Genomic DNA, 17,511 nt, shown 5'->3' on the forward strand with positions numbered 1-17,511 from the left:
TGTCACTGAGCTGCAGCCCCGAGCAAGCTACGGCACTGAGAGCCTCAGCCGCCTCGATCACAATTGGGCACTAATTACAGAAGCCGTCTCTAAGTGAAGACTCCCCAGTGAAATTGCGAGCGCCTCAGCCGCCTTGCCAAAACAAAAATTAATAATAAGAAAAAAAGGCTCGAATTTTAAAGCGCTGTCAGTACAGCACCACAGCCACAGCCGCCTAACGCTCGCAAAAGAGCACTAAAATCCAAACACCTCAGAAAAGCCGAAGTCCTTGAGTGAGAATAGGGCACTGTAGCCACAGCGCCCACGCCCCAAGCAGCATCAATCCAAGACAACGAGCTCCCTGTGAGGCAGACCAGTCTACCAAGAGACTGAGGGACCCAAAATGAATGTCAATTCAGTATTTCCCCCTTTTAAACCCGATGAGGAAAAGTGGGACTCATATAAAAATCGCTTCAACCACTTTATTGATGCTATTGGACTGGCTGAAGCTTCAGAGCAAAGGAAGAAATCCTACTTCCTCAGCTACTGTGGGGCTGTAGTATATGACACTGCCACAGCACTCCTGGCCCCACGAGAAATAGGGAATGTCCCATGGGCAGAGCTGGTGGAAACACTATCCAACCACTACTCCCCAAAACCATCTCAGATTGCTAGGCGCTTCGCTTTTAGGATGAGGAAGCAAGCTGAGGGGGAATCCATAAACCAATATATGGCAGCCCTGAGGACAGCAGCTCTACAATGTGAGTTCAAGAACTATTTGGACGACATGCTACTAGACCAACTCATCTGTGGGGTGAGGGATCTAAAACTCCAGAGGCGTTTGCTGGCTAGAAGAGACCTAAACCTCCCCCAGGCAGTTGAGGAAGCCTTAGCTGCAGAACTAGCAGCACAGTCCACAGCTGAGATCCAGGGCACCACTCCCAGACCTAGCACTTCCTCTGTACACTCTGAAGAAGCGGTAAGTGAGGATGACCCGGCAGAATACTCCGATGTGCACCGCCTCAAACCAACGAGACAGCCGCAGGTAGGAGCGAGGCCAAGAAACAACAGTGGTCCAAAACAAACTCTGTTATGCCTGACCTGTGGAGGTTCCCATTCCCGGACATCTTGCAGGTTCCAAACGCCACCTGCCACAACTGCCACAAGAAAGGTCACCTCGCAAGAGTCTGCCAGGCAGCGCGCACATCTCCACAAAGATATCCTTCCTCTCCTGTTCCCCGAAGGCAAGTAGAAAAATGCCATACTTGCTACCAAGCCAACCACACTCTCTATACCCCAATAAAATTACACTTTCTGTTTTACTAGAAGGTAATCCCTGCCGCATGGAAGTAGACACGGGGTCAGCGCTCTCAATCATATCTTGGGACACGCTTAAGAAGATCCAGCCCAGACTGACAAAGAAACAGCTTCAAAAGTGCCATCTCACCTTGAGAGACTACCAAGGAAAGAACATCCCGTCCTCGGGAAAGGCAAGTTTCTCGTGAAATTCCAAACCTTTAAAGGCCATTTGCCTTTAGTGGTTGTTAATGGTGCCCTCCCTAGTCTTTTGGGGTTGGATTGGTTCCCCTCTCTCGGCCTTAGTATAAAAGGAGTCCACATGCTGTCTCAACTTCTGATGTTGACTCCTTATTTACAGACTACTCTGGCGTTTTCAGTAGTGAGTTAGGCTGCTATAAGGGCACTCCCATCTCCTTCTCAGTAGACCCACAGGCAGTCCCGTTCGTTTAAAACCACGTAGAGTACCCTTCGCCATCCGCCCCAAATTGGACGCGGAACTAGACAAACTACTAAAACAAGGGGTGATAGAACCCACAGATTTCGCTAAGTGGGAGACCCCCATAGTCACCCCGCTAAAAAAAGATGGTAATCTAAGAATTTGTGCTGACTACAAGACGTCAATCAACCGTTATCTACAGGTTAGCGCATATCCAGTCCCAGTCATCCAGCACCTGTTACACACATTCGAACCTGGCACCATTTTCGCCAAACTGGACATGTCACAGGCATACCAACAGTTCCCGTGGATAACCAAACAGCTGACTTACAGACCATAGTTACACACAGAGGGGCATTCAGATGTAAGCGCCTCCAGTTTGGCGTAAGTGTAGCCCCAGGTATTTTCCAATCACTGATGGAGCGAATCCTCCAAGGTCTCCCCGGCGTAGTGCCTTATTTCGATGACATCTTAGTCACAGCCAGGGACAGACCCCAACTCATCCAGAGAGTCAGGGCAGTATTAGAGAAGTTCAGGCAGCATGGCCTCAAACTAAAAGCGGAGAAGTGCACCATCGCCACTAGACAGGTGGACTTTCTAGGCTACAGGCTGGACGCCTCAGGCATCCACCCGGTGGAATCGAAAGTCAAGGCCATCCACGAGGCGCCCACGCCTACCAACAAAACCGAGTTACAAGCCTTCCTGGGGTTATTGAACTTCTACGCTTCATTTCTCCCACACAAGGCGTCAGTTGCTGAACCATTGCACAGACTCTTAGACAGAAACACACCATGGCACTGGGGACCCAAAGAAAACCAAGCATTTGTGGCAGTCAAATCTCTACTCACCTCTGAGGCTGTCTTAATACAATTTGACCAACGCCTTCCTTTGGTCCTAGCCGCAGATGCATCCCCTTTTGGGATAGGAGCTGTCTTAAGTCACAGGCTTCCCAATGGCTCCGAGGCACCAATTGCCTTCTTTTCAAGAACCCTTTCAACGACTGAGCGTAATTACAGCCAGGTTGATAAGGAGGCCTTGGCTGCAGTAGCAGCAGTAAAAAAATTCCACAATTTCTATTCGGACACCAATTCGAACTTATTACTGATCACAAGCCGCTTTTAGGATTATTATCAGGGGAAAAGCAAACCCCACAGATATTGTCACCTAGAATGACCAGATGGACCTTATTCCTGGCGGCATACTCATACAAACTGGTCTATCGTCCCGGAAAAAATCTAAACAACGCTGATGCCCTCAGCCGCTGCCCCTTGCCAGCCCCAGTCGAGGACCCAGCTCCTGTGCATACTATTTTTGATGTAAACGAACTAAACCTACCGGTGACTGCAGACGACATAGCATCACATTCCAAGAAGGACAGAACAATCGCCCAGGTTCTGGACTGGGTAGGGAGGGGGTGGCCGGAAACTAACTATTCAGTTGATTTCGCCCCATTTAAAACTCGCCAGCTAGAGCTCTCCAAGTTGCAGGGATGCCTATTGTGGGGTACCAGAGTGGTCATACCAACCACCCTTCGCATACCCGTCCTGAAGATGCTGCACGAGGGCCATCCAGGAATCGTGCGGATGAAGGCGTTAGCTCGAAGCTACATCTGGTGGCCCGGGATGGACGATCAGATCGCCAAGTGGGTAAGCTCGTGTCGACCCTGTCAAGAATCTAGGGCAGCCCCGCCAACCGCCACACCCACAAAGTGGGAAAGTGCCAATGCCCCGTGGTCACGGCTTCACATCGACCTGGCCGGACCAATGCACGGCAAGACCTTCTTGGTGGTCGTGGACGCCTATTCAAAATGGATAGATGTGGCCTTACTTCACCGACCACCACACAGGCAGTTGTTAAAGCCTTGACTCACCTTTTTGTAACTCACGGACTCCCTGACACACTGGTATCCGATAATGGCCCCCAGTTCACCTCGAGCAATTTAGTAGGTATGTCACAAATCTAGGCATCAGACACGTCCTCACGGCCCCCTTCCACCCCGCCAGCAACGGGTTGGCTGAACGGGCAGTCAGATCAGCCAAGGAGGCGTTAGCCAGATTCGGCCCAGTGGGTTGGCATTCTAAACTGTCTCAATTCCTCCTAAGCCAGCATACCACACCGTGCACGGTTACGAACAAATCCCGGCTGAGCTGCTGATGGGGAGACACCTGAGGACTGCCTTAGACAGGCTGCACCCCCACTACTGCCCAGACACCCCTTGGGGTCTGACAGTCTGGCCAGGAATTTCGCAGTTCAGGACCTAGTGTTTGCTAGGAACTACGCAGGGGACCCACTGTGGGTGGCCGGAAAAGTCGTGGCTGTCACGGGTCCGAGATCTTATCGGGTCCAACTTGAAGACGGTCGTATGTGGCGAAGACACCTGGACCAGCTGCGGAGACGCACGGAGCAGCCTGACCGCCCAGACCCGTCTCCACCAGAAGAGCCGCGGGCGCCACTCCAAGGTCCAGCTAGGGGTTCCCAGAGTGACCAACCTTCACCAACGGAGCAGAGAGCAGGCAGTAGACTGGGACTGCCAGCCGGGAGCACCACCATTTAACCCCAGTGAAGGCAGAGACTTTTCACTGACTCCAGTTCCTGCACCGAGCCCTGGTCGCCACACTACGTACCCTGACCTGGAGTCCGCGAACTCGTCTTCGCCAAATGAATCTCCTGAGTTACGTCGCTCGGGTCGCCAACACAGACCACCGGCGTATCTCAAAGATTATGTGTGTTCTCATCTGGGGGGAAGGGGTGTTATGTCTTGGGAACCGGTTGGGGCTCCAACCGGGTCCACTCGTTAAGCAAGTTCAACAGCCGTTCCTATTGGCTGGCATCGTTTGACAGCCGACTATAAAAAGCCGGCTGTCAAGCCAAGCCAGCCGTTGTTCGCAAGCTAGTCTGCCCGTTTGGCTGGCAGACGCGACAACCACTGTTCCTTCAATAAACATGTTAATTGCATGCCCTGGTCTAAGCCTCTCTTTCCCTTGAAATACAACAGTTACTGTCTGCCTGTTGACTCTGCAATCCATTCCTATCTGAATTAAAGGAGGTAGATTTAATGGCCTTTTCAGTATTGTCTTCCTAAATTTGCCAGCAAAAGATGCTTCATCCCATTCCTACCCAGCATATCAGAATATTTCTATTTTAGCAAGTATTTGAATTGGATAGCAACCTAATACAGTGGTTTCCAAACTGCTCCATGGAACCCTATGGTGCTACAATAAACTGTCGGGGCATCGTAGTAATCTTTGTTCCTACTAAATGAATGTAATTCTCATTAACTTAGTAAATTTGCTGGGGCACCCTGGGGCACAGAGGCAAACAGTTTTAGAAGTAATAGGTGCACCAAAAATTGAAAATGTTTGGGAATCTCTGATCTAGTAATTATTTTTTAAACTTTACTGGTTAATGTTTTATTGAATTACTAAGTAGTGTAGTAATTATTTTTAGGTTTATTTTATGTATTTGCAGATATAAATTAGTACAATAGACAGAAAATTGAGACAGAAAATGGTACATAATGAATAAATGTCTAAGTGATCAAAGTACTGAAAGTTTTGTGGGTGAATGTAAATATGGGGAAGGTTTTTTCCCCTTTCCTATGTTGTTATGCCAACTGCACTTTGTCTAGTTCATTTCCTAATTTAATTTGAACTTTTGGTTCTTATTCATAGAGCCTTTAATATCTTGGAAGTAGTTTTCCTAAACAATTAGTGTGTTCAAGATGTTCCTGCTAGTGAAATAAAAGTAAGTGGTTACTAAAGACAGGACCATCTTCATGGTGAAATCTTAGTTATGAAATAAGATATCCAGAGAGGCTCATTTGATTCAACCTGGCCTCTTAAGCAACACTCAGAACTTAGAATACTTATTTAGAAAGACTAAGTATTCATTTTACGCTATCATAGTTATAATTTGGAGTGATGTTTTTTGCTACTGCTATTTTTAATTGGGGGGCATACATTGTGGATATTTAATGTTGTTTTTGTACAAGCCACCAGCAAGAATTATTTGTTGCTAAATGGACATACAAATGTATTATATCAAATCAAAGTTTTCTTTTTTCACCCAAGGAGTGCGGATGTTAGATGGTGATGTTACAGACATGGTAGAAGCAAAATCATTGAGCCTCAATCCACAGCATATACATATCTACAGCGCTAGCTGGGGTCCTGATGATGATGGAAAAACAGTTGATGGACCAGCTTCTTTAACACGCCAGGCCTTTGAGAATGGGGTCAGAACGGTATGTTACACATCTCTGCATAAATTATTCTTATTCTTCTTATTGTTGTTGTTGTTATTTCATTCATTACACATGAAACTCAGTCAACTTAAAATTTAAAAATGTATCACAAATATCATTGATTGCTGCTGATGGTTGATACAGGTTGCTGCTACGATCCTAGGTATCAACCAAGTATCTTCTTAAAATAATAATAATAATTATTATTATTGTTGTTGTTGTTGTTGTTGTTGTTGTTGTTGTTGTTGTAATAGAAGCATATTGATGATATTAAAAATAAATCAATAATAAATATAGGGAAATAAATAATGCTTCTAGGACAGCGTGTCGGGATTGAAATCCAGGATCCAAATAAGGATTCCTCAAAATTACCGACCAACTGATAGTAACATCAGCCGCAAAATGCCATCTTGCACCAGCATAGGGATCATGGAATCCACCAGCTCTTCTGAAGATCGCTGCAACTTTCTACTTTCCTCTTAATGTGAAAAGCATTTTTCAATTAGGATTGGACATGTGGACATGTGCATGAATTTTTATTTTTAGTTCCTTCAAGTTGTTTTCGAGTTCTGGCCCCTTCCTGTACAAGTTCATTAGTGCAAACAACCTCTATGCATTATTACAGATGTATGTAAATAAGTAAACACATTCATAAAATCATTTTTCAAGATATGTATATACAAGCATACATAAATGCACATGTATGTTTTTTTTTTTCTTGAGAAATCCTAGGGATGTCAAACTTGATCCCATTGTGGGCCACATCAGGAGTTTGTTTGCCCTTGAGGGGCTGGGCTGGGCGGGCCTGGTCATCGCGGCTGACTGGGTAGGCATGGCCAGTCCCAGGCAGCAGGGGCAGGTCCCTCACTGTCTCCAGGACAGCCTCCTGGGCCACTTCCAGGGCCTATGGGCCTACAGGCCGCATGCTTGACTAGCATTCCACACTTCAAGTATTGGGCCAGATAGATAAAGAACAATATACTTAATAGCACTAGTAAAAAGTAGCATCCAAAACTGTTCAGTACAAGCGAAAACAACAAGTAAACAAAAATCTGCTGACTATAATTCGAATGGCAATCTGCTCTTGACTCAATGGGCACCATAATGATACTATTGTGAGTATGGATAAAGACCTGGAAACTCCTGAGTGAATCCCAGTTGTCTTTCTGATAAAAACTGCTTTAGCCATACCTTTGGAACTCTGGTAAATTAAGATCAAACAAGAAGTAATCCAATAATTCTGAACAGCAAGATATAAATGCCAGGTCTGGATTTCTCCCACTCCAATTCAATCATATCCAATTCTCTAAGACTGCCTAGACAAGTCTTTGCAGTTTTCTTGAAAATATTTTTGAGGAAGCGGTTTGCCATTACCTCCTTCCTAGACTGAGAAATAGTGACTGGGTCAAGGTCACCCAGCTGGCTTTACCTGATTTCTTCCCTGATGCTTTAAACATTATACCAATACCAGGTGGTCCTCCTGTAATAACTTCCCTCTTTAGCCACTGTTTTAAGTGATGACAATTAATGTGATTGAGTTTCAGGCACTTTGCAATCTGCAGGAGTTTATGACTTTGCGGCCTCCTGCAATCACAAGCACACTGTTTGCATGCTTCAAAGCTGGCTTCACACAAGCGAATCAATGGAGAATCTATCAGTAAAATAAAAATTTACCATGACGTGAGGTCTCACTTAATGACCTCATTGCTTAGAAAAGTAGTTGGTTCCAATTTTGATTAAATGAACATCACCTGTAGTTGTATCCTGCAAATAGCACTAGACTTCTGTTTAATTAAAGTTGCAAATGTCTATAATAATCCAGCAGGAAAGAAATATATTTTCAGTTAGGTAAAAAGAAAACGTCATTACTTTTACAAATGATGAAAGTTCATGTAACATCTGTTTATAATTTTCATAAATAAAGTGACATCACAATTTTTCCATGCAAGGTAATGAATTGGAGAGTATAATTTGTAGCACATTTCCCAGTAATGCAATAATTTATGACTATTTATAGGGAAAGGGATGTTTTGTTGGCATAATGTATGCATTCGAACTAAACTTCAAGAATTGGCATAATTTTCACTTAATGAATTCTTGATAATTACAATTGAGCCAATACTTTATTTATCAAAAATTTTGGCAATAGAATTTTAAGCATTTGTGCATCTAATTACGGCCTGGTAAATTAAATTGAGCATTCAGCCAGCAGATTGTTCATAATTTGGGTGTGGTCCATTTCTATTATTTGGAAAACGTTCTTAATTGTAGCTTTACATTTTCCTTGCCCAGAGGCTTGATTTAAAAAAGTATGACATCAAGTCTAATTAGCTCTTCACAAATTTCTGAAGTTATAGCATCAATCTACACTAACTTATTAACAAAAAATATCCAAAAACTTGTTACTGTATCATACTGAGTTTGAAAAATATGAAAGAAAGAAATGGAAAGTCACTGTTAAAAACAATCCTGATTTTTTTCATAAACATGACACCCAGTAAATCTTATATGTCACCGTGTGGTTCTTAAGAATGCACACCAACTCATAATCAGTCAATGTTACTACTTGCTGTGGCAAATCCTGATACAAATTAAAAGAATAGGAAACAGTTGTTTATTAAATAGATAAACAGTTGTTTATTTCCATAGTTATAGAAAAAGAAAATAATTTTTACAATAAGTTTTGTTTTCACATGTAAAATGGACTTGTGCAATGCTTTGAATTCAGTTCTGAAAGGGTGTTTCCAAATGAACAGGTATTCCTTGACTTTCAACCACAATTGAGCCCAAATTGCTAAGCGAAACAATTAAGTGATTTTTGCCACATATTACAATTTTCTTGCCATAGTTCGTAAGTGAATCACTACATTTGTTAAATTAGTAATATAGTTGTTAGGTAAATCTAGTTTCCTCATTGGCTTTGTCAGAAGGTTGCAAAAGGTGATTGCATGATTCCAGGACATTTCACTCTCATAAATATGAGCCACTTGTCAAGCATCTAATTTTGATCATGTGACCATGGAAATGCTGCAATGGTTGTAAGTGTGAAAAATGGTCATAAAATGGTGCTGAATGGTCACTAAACTGTAAATTGAAAGTTATTAACTTAAATCACCATGTGGGTTTTCGCGGAAGTATATGGTGACCTCTGTTGGAAATCTGACACTGAGATAAATTGTTTTTGATTTAGTTCATCCAGGCATTTTATGTTATTTAATATTTATTGGGGAAAGGAGTAAAGTTGTATGTCTGAAGATGTAGAATTGAATTAGAACAAAAGGAAGCAAATGTAGGATATAGATTGCATTGAAATGATTCAATGATTAGTTCAAAGGATTATAGTATGAAAAATACTCCTGATACCTGTGGGTGTTGGTTTCATTTGTCATTCTTTTTTGCAAGATAGTTTTATATTAGGTGCTTTCAGATGAACAGCGCCTAGTGCTATATCTAAATGCATTGATTATGCAGATATTGCCATTTCCTCTATAATTTTTTTTTTTTTTTGTGGAAAGAGAAGAAAAGAGGTAAGAAGCAGTTGGAAACTTGTACAAGATGTTCTGAAATCCTTTAAAAATCTGTAAAATCCTATGAATGAAAATTTAATGGTAAAACATTTATTGAAGAATATTCCCTATTTCTACATTTAGCCAAATCAAATATATTGTATAAAATAAATTCCATCAGATTCTTGGAATCTAAAAGAGTACTGAAGTACTTCAGTGAATTTTCAAAATCAGGTTGAACAGAGGACCTCATAGTGAAAATGTTAGGTATGCATGTGGCTGGGAGTCAAAAAGTTCATTGGGCATTAATGATCAAGTGTTGTGCTACTGAGCTAGTTGTGAGAACCTTAATGCCTCCCTTTTCATCCATGCTGCCTTTTTTACCTATCTTGCTTCATCAATTTTGACATTGGTACTCGTTGATAGTGTTGACAGAAACTGAAAGCTCTCTTAGCATTGCCAAACAAGGTAGTCCTCAGTTAATGACCATTCGTTCAATGACTGTTCAAAATTATGATGGTGCTGAATGAATAGAGTTGCTTCAAGGCTTTCTTGGGAAAGAGGTTGTGTGTAGTTAAATCCCCAGCTGAAGGGGAAGAGGCTAAACCAGAGAGTAAAAACAGTCCAAGTTAGACTTCATTCTGGGGAGAAACACCAGAGATCAAACCTTTCAATCTGTATAAGCCATTTCCCAAGAGGAAGCATACAGTCTGGAAAAAAATCTAGTAATATTGGTGATCAACAGTAAAATATCTGCTTGGGCCTATCCATGAGTTGCTTGTTCCTGACATATGTGATCTCAGAAGGAAGAGCCAGGCCAGGTGCGCTCAGTAGCAGGAAGAAGAAGACAATGAAGCTCATCTTGGGGGAAGTAAGCCCAGGACAAGACAGGGCAGGGGTGGCAGGAATGGTGCACCACATAGTGGAAGGGGCTGTGAAGTGAAGATGGCAGAAGCAGCTGGGTCTTCATGCATGGTGATGTATGGGAACAGGTTTTTGCTCTAGTACTGGGCTGTAACTGTGGCTGGGCTGTGGTAGCTGCTGCTTCCCACTGTGGCACTGGGGTAGCTGGCTGTAACACAGGTTTTGAGATGGCATTTCTCAGGACTGGGTTAGGATTTGAGTTAGGGTTAGGAGGAGCATTGCCAATCATTTTATCATTTTCAGGATCTCAAAATATATTTATGGTGGTAGAAACGTTTAGAATATGTCTCCTTGAAGAATGGAGATTAGGCAACTAAAATAGCTTGAAAAGTGAAATGCAGAGTCTATACATGCATTGGCTTTTGCTTCAGTCAGCAACCTTTACTGTTTGCTTTGTTTTTGCTATGCTTACAAATTAAATACTAATTATAGCTCTTTAGGGAATAGCTTGAAGCTATTTTGTCTGTTCCAAATGATGCAATCAGTTATGATTCTTTATTATTCATTTGAAAATCCAGACTAGAAATGGCTTATATAATTTGATCATGTTTTAAACGTTAAGCATTTTTTTCTGAAGATTGTTTAAAAAATATCTATAAATAAAAGTGCATAGAAGATTATTCATGCAGTTCTTTGAACCTTGATCTATGAAGTTCCAAAGCCTAATTTTTGTACTACAAATAACTGGAGGCACTGGGGTCAGGTTTAAAAAACAATTATGCTATGCAAGTAATAACTTCCCTAACTAAAGTTAGGGAAGACTAATATTCTGAGTTTTATATGATTTATGAGGTATCTAATTCAGAATCCCTAGAAGATTCCTTCCAGCTTTCCAAACAATGGTTAGAAGCAAATTGTTGTTGAGAAAGAAAAGAAAAAGAGACTATGTTGGATAAACCGATTCCCAAGAATTTTGTACCAAAGTGAACAATAGAAAATACCTGTTCTTTCTCATATGCACTCTATGTCTCCTCCAAAATTTGGCCAACACAGAGCTAAAAATATATATTAATAAATGAAACAAATTCCAATGCCAAAGGATTATAATATATGCTTAAGACTGATCCTGCAAACAGTTGTAGCCCACTGCATAATTACTTTGAAACCGTTATACAAAGCTTTATATATTGATAGAAAATTACAGAATATTTTGTTCAGCAGTATTTGCTGTTCATTAATTTCTCTGAATAAAATTAATGTGTTTTCTAAGTCAGCATCAACATTTATATGACTGACAGACAAGTTGAAAGTGAATTTAATTAATGAATCTTTCTTCAGTTATTTTTCTCGCCTTTGCTTTAATTGGTTCAAAAAGGACAAAATTGGTTGGAAGAACGGACCTTAATTTTATGTGGCACAAAATATATAGGAAAACAAAAGCAGTGATCTAGACAGATTAGAATGAAACAGCAATGAGCAACCACAGATAGTTTGATATTAACAAAATTGTAATTCATAGAGATTAACCATAGATACTAAATGAGTGGAAGTCAAAATTTTGATAATTATATTTCATTTATAACTTTAATGCTATGTTTAATGCTATATTTCCAAAGATATAGATGGCATTTAAGTTGAAGTTGGATATATAAAAATTGCCTTTTCTTAATAATATTTAGGAGGTTTTTCTTCTTCTGACAAGATTGGTAAAAACAGGGAATGTATGAATTACTTTATATGCATTTCCAAATGATGGGCTATTAAAACAAGATAAAACAACTTGGAATTTACAATTTGAGAAGAAAATGCATTTCCTTTGATGGTTGTTGAAATTCAGCTTGTAAATGTTTAACATCATTATTGAATAAAATTTTGCATTACAATCCTGAAGCTTTAGCCTTAGATGTAGCTAGTTACAGAATTTTCAGTGTTCAGAAAATAGCCATCCTTCCATGAGGAACAGATTATGGGGCTGTTGTAACTTTGAACAGTTACTAAATGAACTGTTGTAAGTTGAGAACTATCTGTAGTACTCTAAAATGTCTGTTCATTTCAAATGAAACATTCTGTTTTCAAGAAAATAGTATTCTTTAATTTATTTAATAAATTGTGTGGGTGGATCCTGTTTTATTAAATAAATAATACTGATTTATATATTATATTAAATATATTATATATACAGGTAATCCCCGAGTTACAACAGCTCACTTAGCGACTATTCAAAGTACTTACATCACAGTCTTGAAGTTACAAATATTGCAACCCCATGGCAGTTGTTCACCCTTACCATCGACTGCAGAGGCACTGCAACATTCATCCTGCCTATTTCCCCACCACCTCCAGCCGGGTCTCCACAGCCACTGGGTCTGTGAAGACTCACATTGTGAAGATCTAACAAGCCTTCAGTTTCTTTGCCTGCTTCATTGCTTCAGGTCTGCAGTGCATTCAAAGAGAACAGAAGCCTAAAGTACTACAGGATCATGGGAGATCAGTAGCGCAAGATCTCCCGCTACTGATCTTACATGATCTCACCCTACTTTAGGCCTCAGTTCAGAGAGAATAGATGAGATCTGTGGCAAAAGGCTTTGCAGGCAGAAGGAAGGCTTTGGTTTTTCAAGCCTTCCCTCCTTTGTCATTTCCTTTGCCAGAGCCTGCATGGGTGAAAGATTGCATTCCTGTAGGCTCTGGTCATCTTTGCAAAAAACCTTTGCGGGCAAGAACAGAGCCTGGGAGGGGCCAGCACATCGCTCCCATGCTCTGTTCTTGCTGGCAAAGGCTTTTTGCAAAGCCTTGCTGAAGTCTACAGGGAGATTGCATCCCTGTAGTCTCCGAACATCTTTGCAAAAAGCCCAGAATGGAGCCACACCAAAAATAGAGCTGATGCCGTATCCTTCTGGGTCTCCATTTTCAGCATAGCTCCATTTTCAGCAGCAAGGGCTTTTTGAAAAGATGAATGCTATCTCCCTCTAGGCTTCAGCAAGCCTTTGCTCAAGTGAAGCTGTGACAGAGAGGGTAGAGAAGAGACAGCTCATTCAGATCTTTAAGTGGACCCAGCAGGATTTGGGGGGGAAACATAGGTATTTCAGTGGGTTGAGGGAGGACTTGGGGGGTTGGAATCACTAGACCCCCATGTTCTTCCCCATCTTTCCCTACCCTGAGATATCTTGTGCACTTAACAACCCACACATTCAATTAATAAATGCATGGGTCAAGGCAGGGATTTTTCACGTTCATTTAATATGATTCATTCCAACGAATTCCCAGGTTACGAATGTAATTGGCAGGCTCCATTACATTCGTAACTCAAGGATTACCTGTAATATATAATTACATATAATTTATAAATTATATTAATATATAATATATATTAAAAACAATGCTGTATAATGTAGATATGAGTATACACCGAGCAAGAGAGATAGACAAACTGAAGGCAGGCAGGCAGGCAGGCAGGCAGGCAGACAGACAGACAGACAGACAGACACAGATAAAAACTCTATAGATATAGATATATGCTTTTTTCATCTGCATCATCATTTTCCTGCAGGTACCACTCTTTTTTTCAGCTCAACTGATTGTTGACCAACTTTTTTGTGGCCTAAGCCTGACGTAATGGGTTGAGTGACTAGGCCACTCACTCAGCTGGCTTTTCTGGTTAAAGCAGGAGTAGAACTAGTTTCTAGTGTGGTAGTTTAATTGCTAGACCAAAGTGATTGAATTGAAACATATGGCTTCTCAGGGTGGAGAAGGGAGGATGATTTTTTAATATAACACTTCAACAAAAGATAACCATATTTCATTATAATTCTTCATACATAATCTATGTCTATAGGCAGCTTGTTTGTAGGATGCAAGTAATGCATATATGATATGGAACCTACTGGGTAATTGGAGCCATAAATTTATCTTTTTTCTATATTGAAAATTAATCTCTTGGCAATAATGAAGTCAAAAAAATCTATTACCATTGACTAGCAGTCAACCTTTATGTTGTGGTTATATACTTCAATAGATTATGTGCATCTGAAAATATTGCTTTGATTTGTTTCAGTCAAATTAATATATCTAATTATATTTCTTTCCATAAAATAGTAACTTTAGAACTGCAAAAATTTATGATTTAACAATCATAAATGTTACTTTAGTTGCATGTCCAATAATACAATTATTCATTCTTCTATACAAATGCCATGAGTTTAATAAATTGGATTTTTTTTGTTGTATAATGTGTAATCTAACAAGAGGTTTAACATTGAAGTTTAAACATTTTTGTTTTTTAAGCCAAAATCACATTTTGTATCAATTAACTGATTAAATTGATATATGAATAATTAATATTTATAAAGATTGATTGTTGACTTTTTGGGTTTAGAATCCCATGTAATATCTCAGCTAACTTTGAGATGAAAATGTTGCTGGTCCAAATCAAGATGTAAATAAACAACTGTAAATGCATTTTGGTAGCAACTGACAAATATTATTTATCTTTTAACAAAGAAAATGACAGAAGTTCATCATTATCATGCACTAGTTTTATTAATACAAAAGATCCCAACATTCATTCAGATATACACAGTCAATTTTTACTCCATTTTGAGATCTGGGTTATATCATAGTGTCAATTTGACATTAAAATAGGTATATTTTCCAAAATATACTCTGCCACAGTTTTCAAATCAATTTGATAGTAACAATATATACTGTATATGCCAGTTGCATCTTTTTCAGCAATATCTTTGAATTTGAAGAATCCTAAAACCAATATATAGTATATTGAGTAAACAAAAATACTTGTGGATATGTATGTACAAATTTCACACAATATATGGAGTACCCTGAAATGTGATTGTCTGTGTCTTGAGCACCCAAGTTTTTCTCAAGCTGGGCATCTAGATCATTTTCCTGCTAGACAATATGGGCCAGGCATATTTTACCAGCAAAGATAAAGGCAATAAAACAGGTTATTGCATTTTGTAACACCTGCTGTTTCTGAGTCATTTTCAAGGGCAGCTTCATGCAAAATAAAGACACACATAAAAGAGAGATGAAGTTAGTCACTGTCTTCAGTGCCTCTGATTTGGGAAAGGATTAAGTATAACTGGCAGACCAGCAAAAATAGCCAAAGGTGCAACTGGACCCATCTTCCACCTGTTGTTTCAAAAGAAGCCATGGTTTAATAAGACTGCATAATAGCTCCTTCAGGGAAAGTGCTACTCATCAAGTGTTTTAGATGGAACTTTCATGGTATTATAAGACTTGTGAACTAATAGTAATCTCAGCTTGCTGTGAATCCTTCATAATCTGTTTTGCCCCCTTTTATCCCTACAGCCTCTAGGCAGCATTTAGGCTTGACACCACATCTCCTACTTGCCTTAGGCCAAGATGTAAAATAATATCCCCAGCATATTGGTGATGTCTAATATCCAATCAATGGATTATTATCCACCATGGTTTCATTTAAAAAGGGGTGGAGCTGAGTACTGATGTGTACAAAACAAGTATTTCACTGCTTTTACTACCATAGCATAGATAACAGATAACATATAACAGATAATCAGAGTTGGAAGGGACCTTGTAGGGCATCTAGTCCAACACCCCACCCAAGCAGGAGACCCTACACCATTTCTGATAAATGGCAGTCCAATCTCTTCTTGAAAGTCTCAAGTGATGGCGCTCCCACAACTTCCGAGGGCAAGCTGTATAGGTCCAAACATAGGATTGTACTCAATACTGAGCAATGTCATTAATCTTGGGGCAGTTGTAAATATCAAAATTTAAAATACATACTTCTATCTAGGTAGATAGTCTTTAGAAGAAATGGTTTATTCATCTGTAATGATATTGAATTATTAAATGATATAATACACATAGTCCTTGAAATATTATAAATAAGGATGATAAATCTAATCCAATTAAGCTTTATAAGAAGTACAATATAAAATGTAAAATAGTTAATAAAACAATATTATAATCAGAAAAGATCGTTTATCTATTGGACAATTCGTTATGATGGAAGCAGGGGTAGGATTCAACTGGTGTTATTACTGGTTCAGTGACAGTGCATTTTGCATGCACTGTGCGCGCGTGTACAGCATTTGGAAAAAAATTAGCTGTGCTGTCTGGACACACGCGGGTGTGCAGCATTTGAAAATCCTCTTCTTTCCTGCTTTTTCAACCTCAGCTGTGCCACGCAAAGCAGCTGACGTTGAAAAAGCAGGAAATAAAGGACAGCCAAGAGCCTGGGCAGGCGGGTGGGCCAAATAGACGACCAAAAGGTCATCGCACCGAACCAGTTTGGTGTCTGCTGCTTTTCAGAGCTACCAGTTCTATAGAACTGGACTGAACCAGTAGCATCCCAACCCTGGATGGAAGTAGAAAGACCTACCGGTAATATATATTCATTTTCTGATACTATCAGAATGGAATATATTTTTTACAATAAATAAGAAAAATAAAATTTATGTGTTGCATAACTAGGAGCTGTCAGTCCTTTAGTCCTTTAATGTATTAATTTATTCACTGGTAATTTCATAACCTTTCTGGAGCAGCAAGTATTAGCAACAAGTACTTAAAATAAAAGAGTATTATAATCTATATTTGATACTTTATAGGATGGATTTAAATTACAGATAAAATATTTTATCCAAACTAAATTACCAAAAAAGGCTATTACAATTTATTATCTACTTCTAATTTCAATATTTTTTAATTTATTTCAAATAGGGCAGAAACAACTTGGGCTCCATTTATGTGTGGGCATCTGGAAATGGTGGAAGAAGTAAGGATCATTGCTCGTGTGATGGCTACACCAATAGCATCTATACCATCTCCATTAGTAGCACAGCTGAAAGTGGAAGGAAACCTTGGTATCTAGAAGAATGTGCATCAACATTAGCTACAACCTACAGCAGCGGAGAATCCTATGACAGGAAAATAGTATGTGGTCTTTTCACCATGATTGAAGTTTAATTGAAAATAAAATTGACAACTTCTTTTTGTAAATACATTCTAGGTTTTATTTATCCTAAAGTTACTTGACATTTTTTTATATTTTAAAGGATTTGCTCCTAAAAAAAACCCTCTTTTTCACCCTCAACCAAAAACTGATTTGCACAAGAAACAAACATACAGAAAATCTTCCAACTGAAGGGAGGGGAAAACATATTTGTTCTCTCTCAATCCTA

The 17,511-nt window shown here is 39.8% G+C and overlaps 1 protein-coding gene across 1 annotated transcript in view; it reads left to right on the plus strand.

Annotated features, from left to right (window-relative positions):
- The window catches only part of PCSK5 (proprotein convertase subtilisin/kexin type 5), a 135,174-nt gene that overhangs the window by 80,931 nt on the left and 36,732 nt on the right, over positions 1–17,511 (plus strand). Inside the window, exons 7-8 of the mRNA XM_026703821.2 lie at positions 5,785–5,957; positions 17,051–17,263. Coding sequence (XP_026559606.1) covers positions 5,785–5,957; positions 17,051–17,263 — 386 coding nt within the window. The remainder of the gene's footprint in view (positions 1–5,784; positions 5,958–17,050; positions 17,264–17,511) is intronic.

This window comes from Pseudonaja textilis, chromosome 2, assembly GCF_049901715.1.
Source record: "Pseudonaja textilis isolate UNSWEBS1 chromosome 2, rPseTex1.2, whole genome shotgun sequence".
Taxonomy (NCBI): domain Eukaryota; kingdom Metazoa; phylum Chordata; class Lepidosauria; order Squamata; family Elapidae; genus Pseudonaja; species Pseudonaja textilis.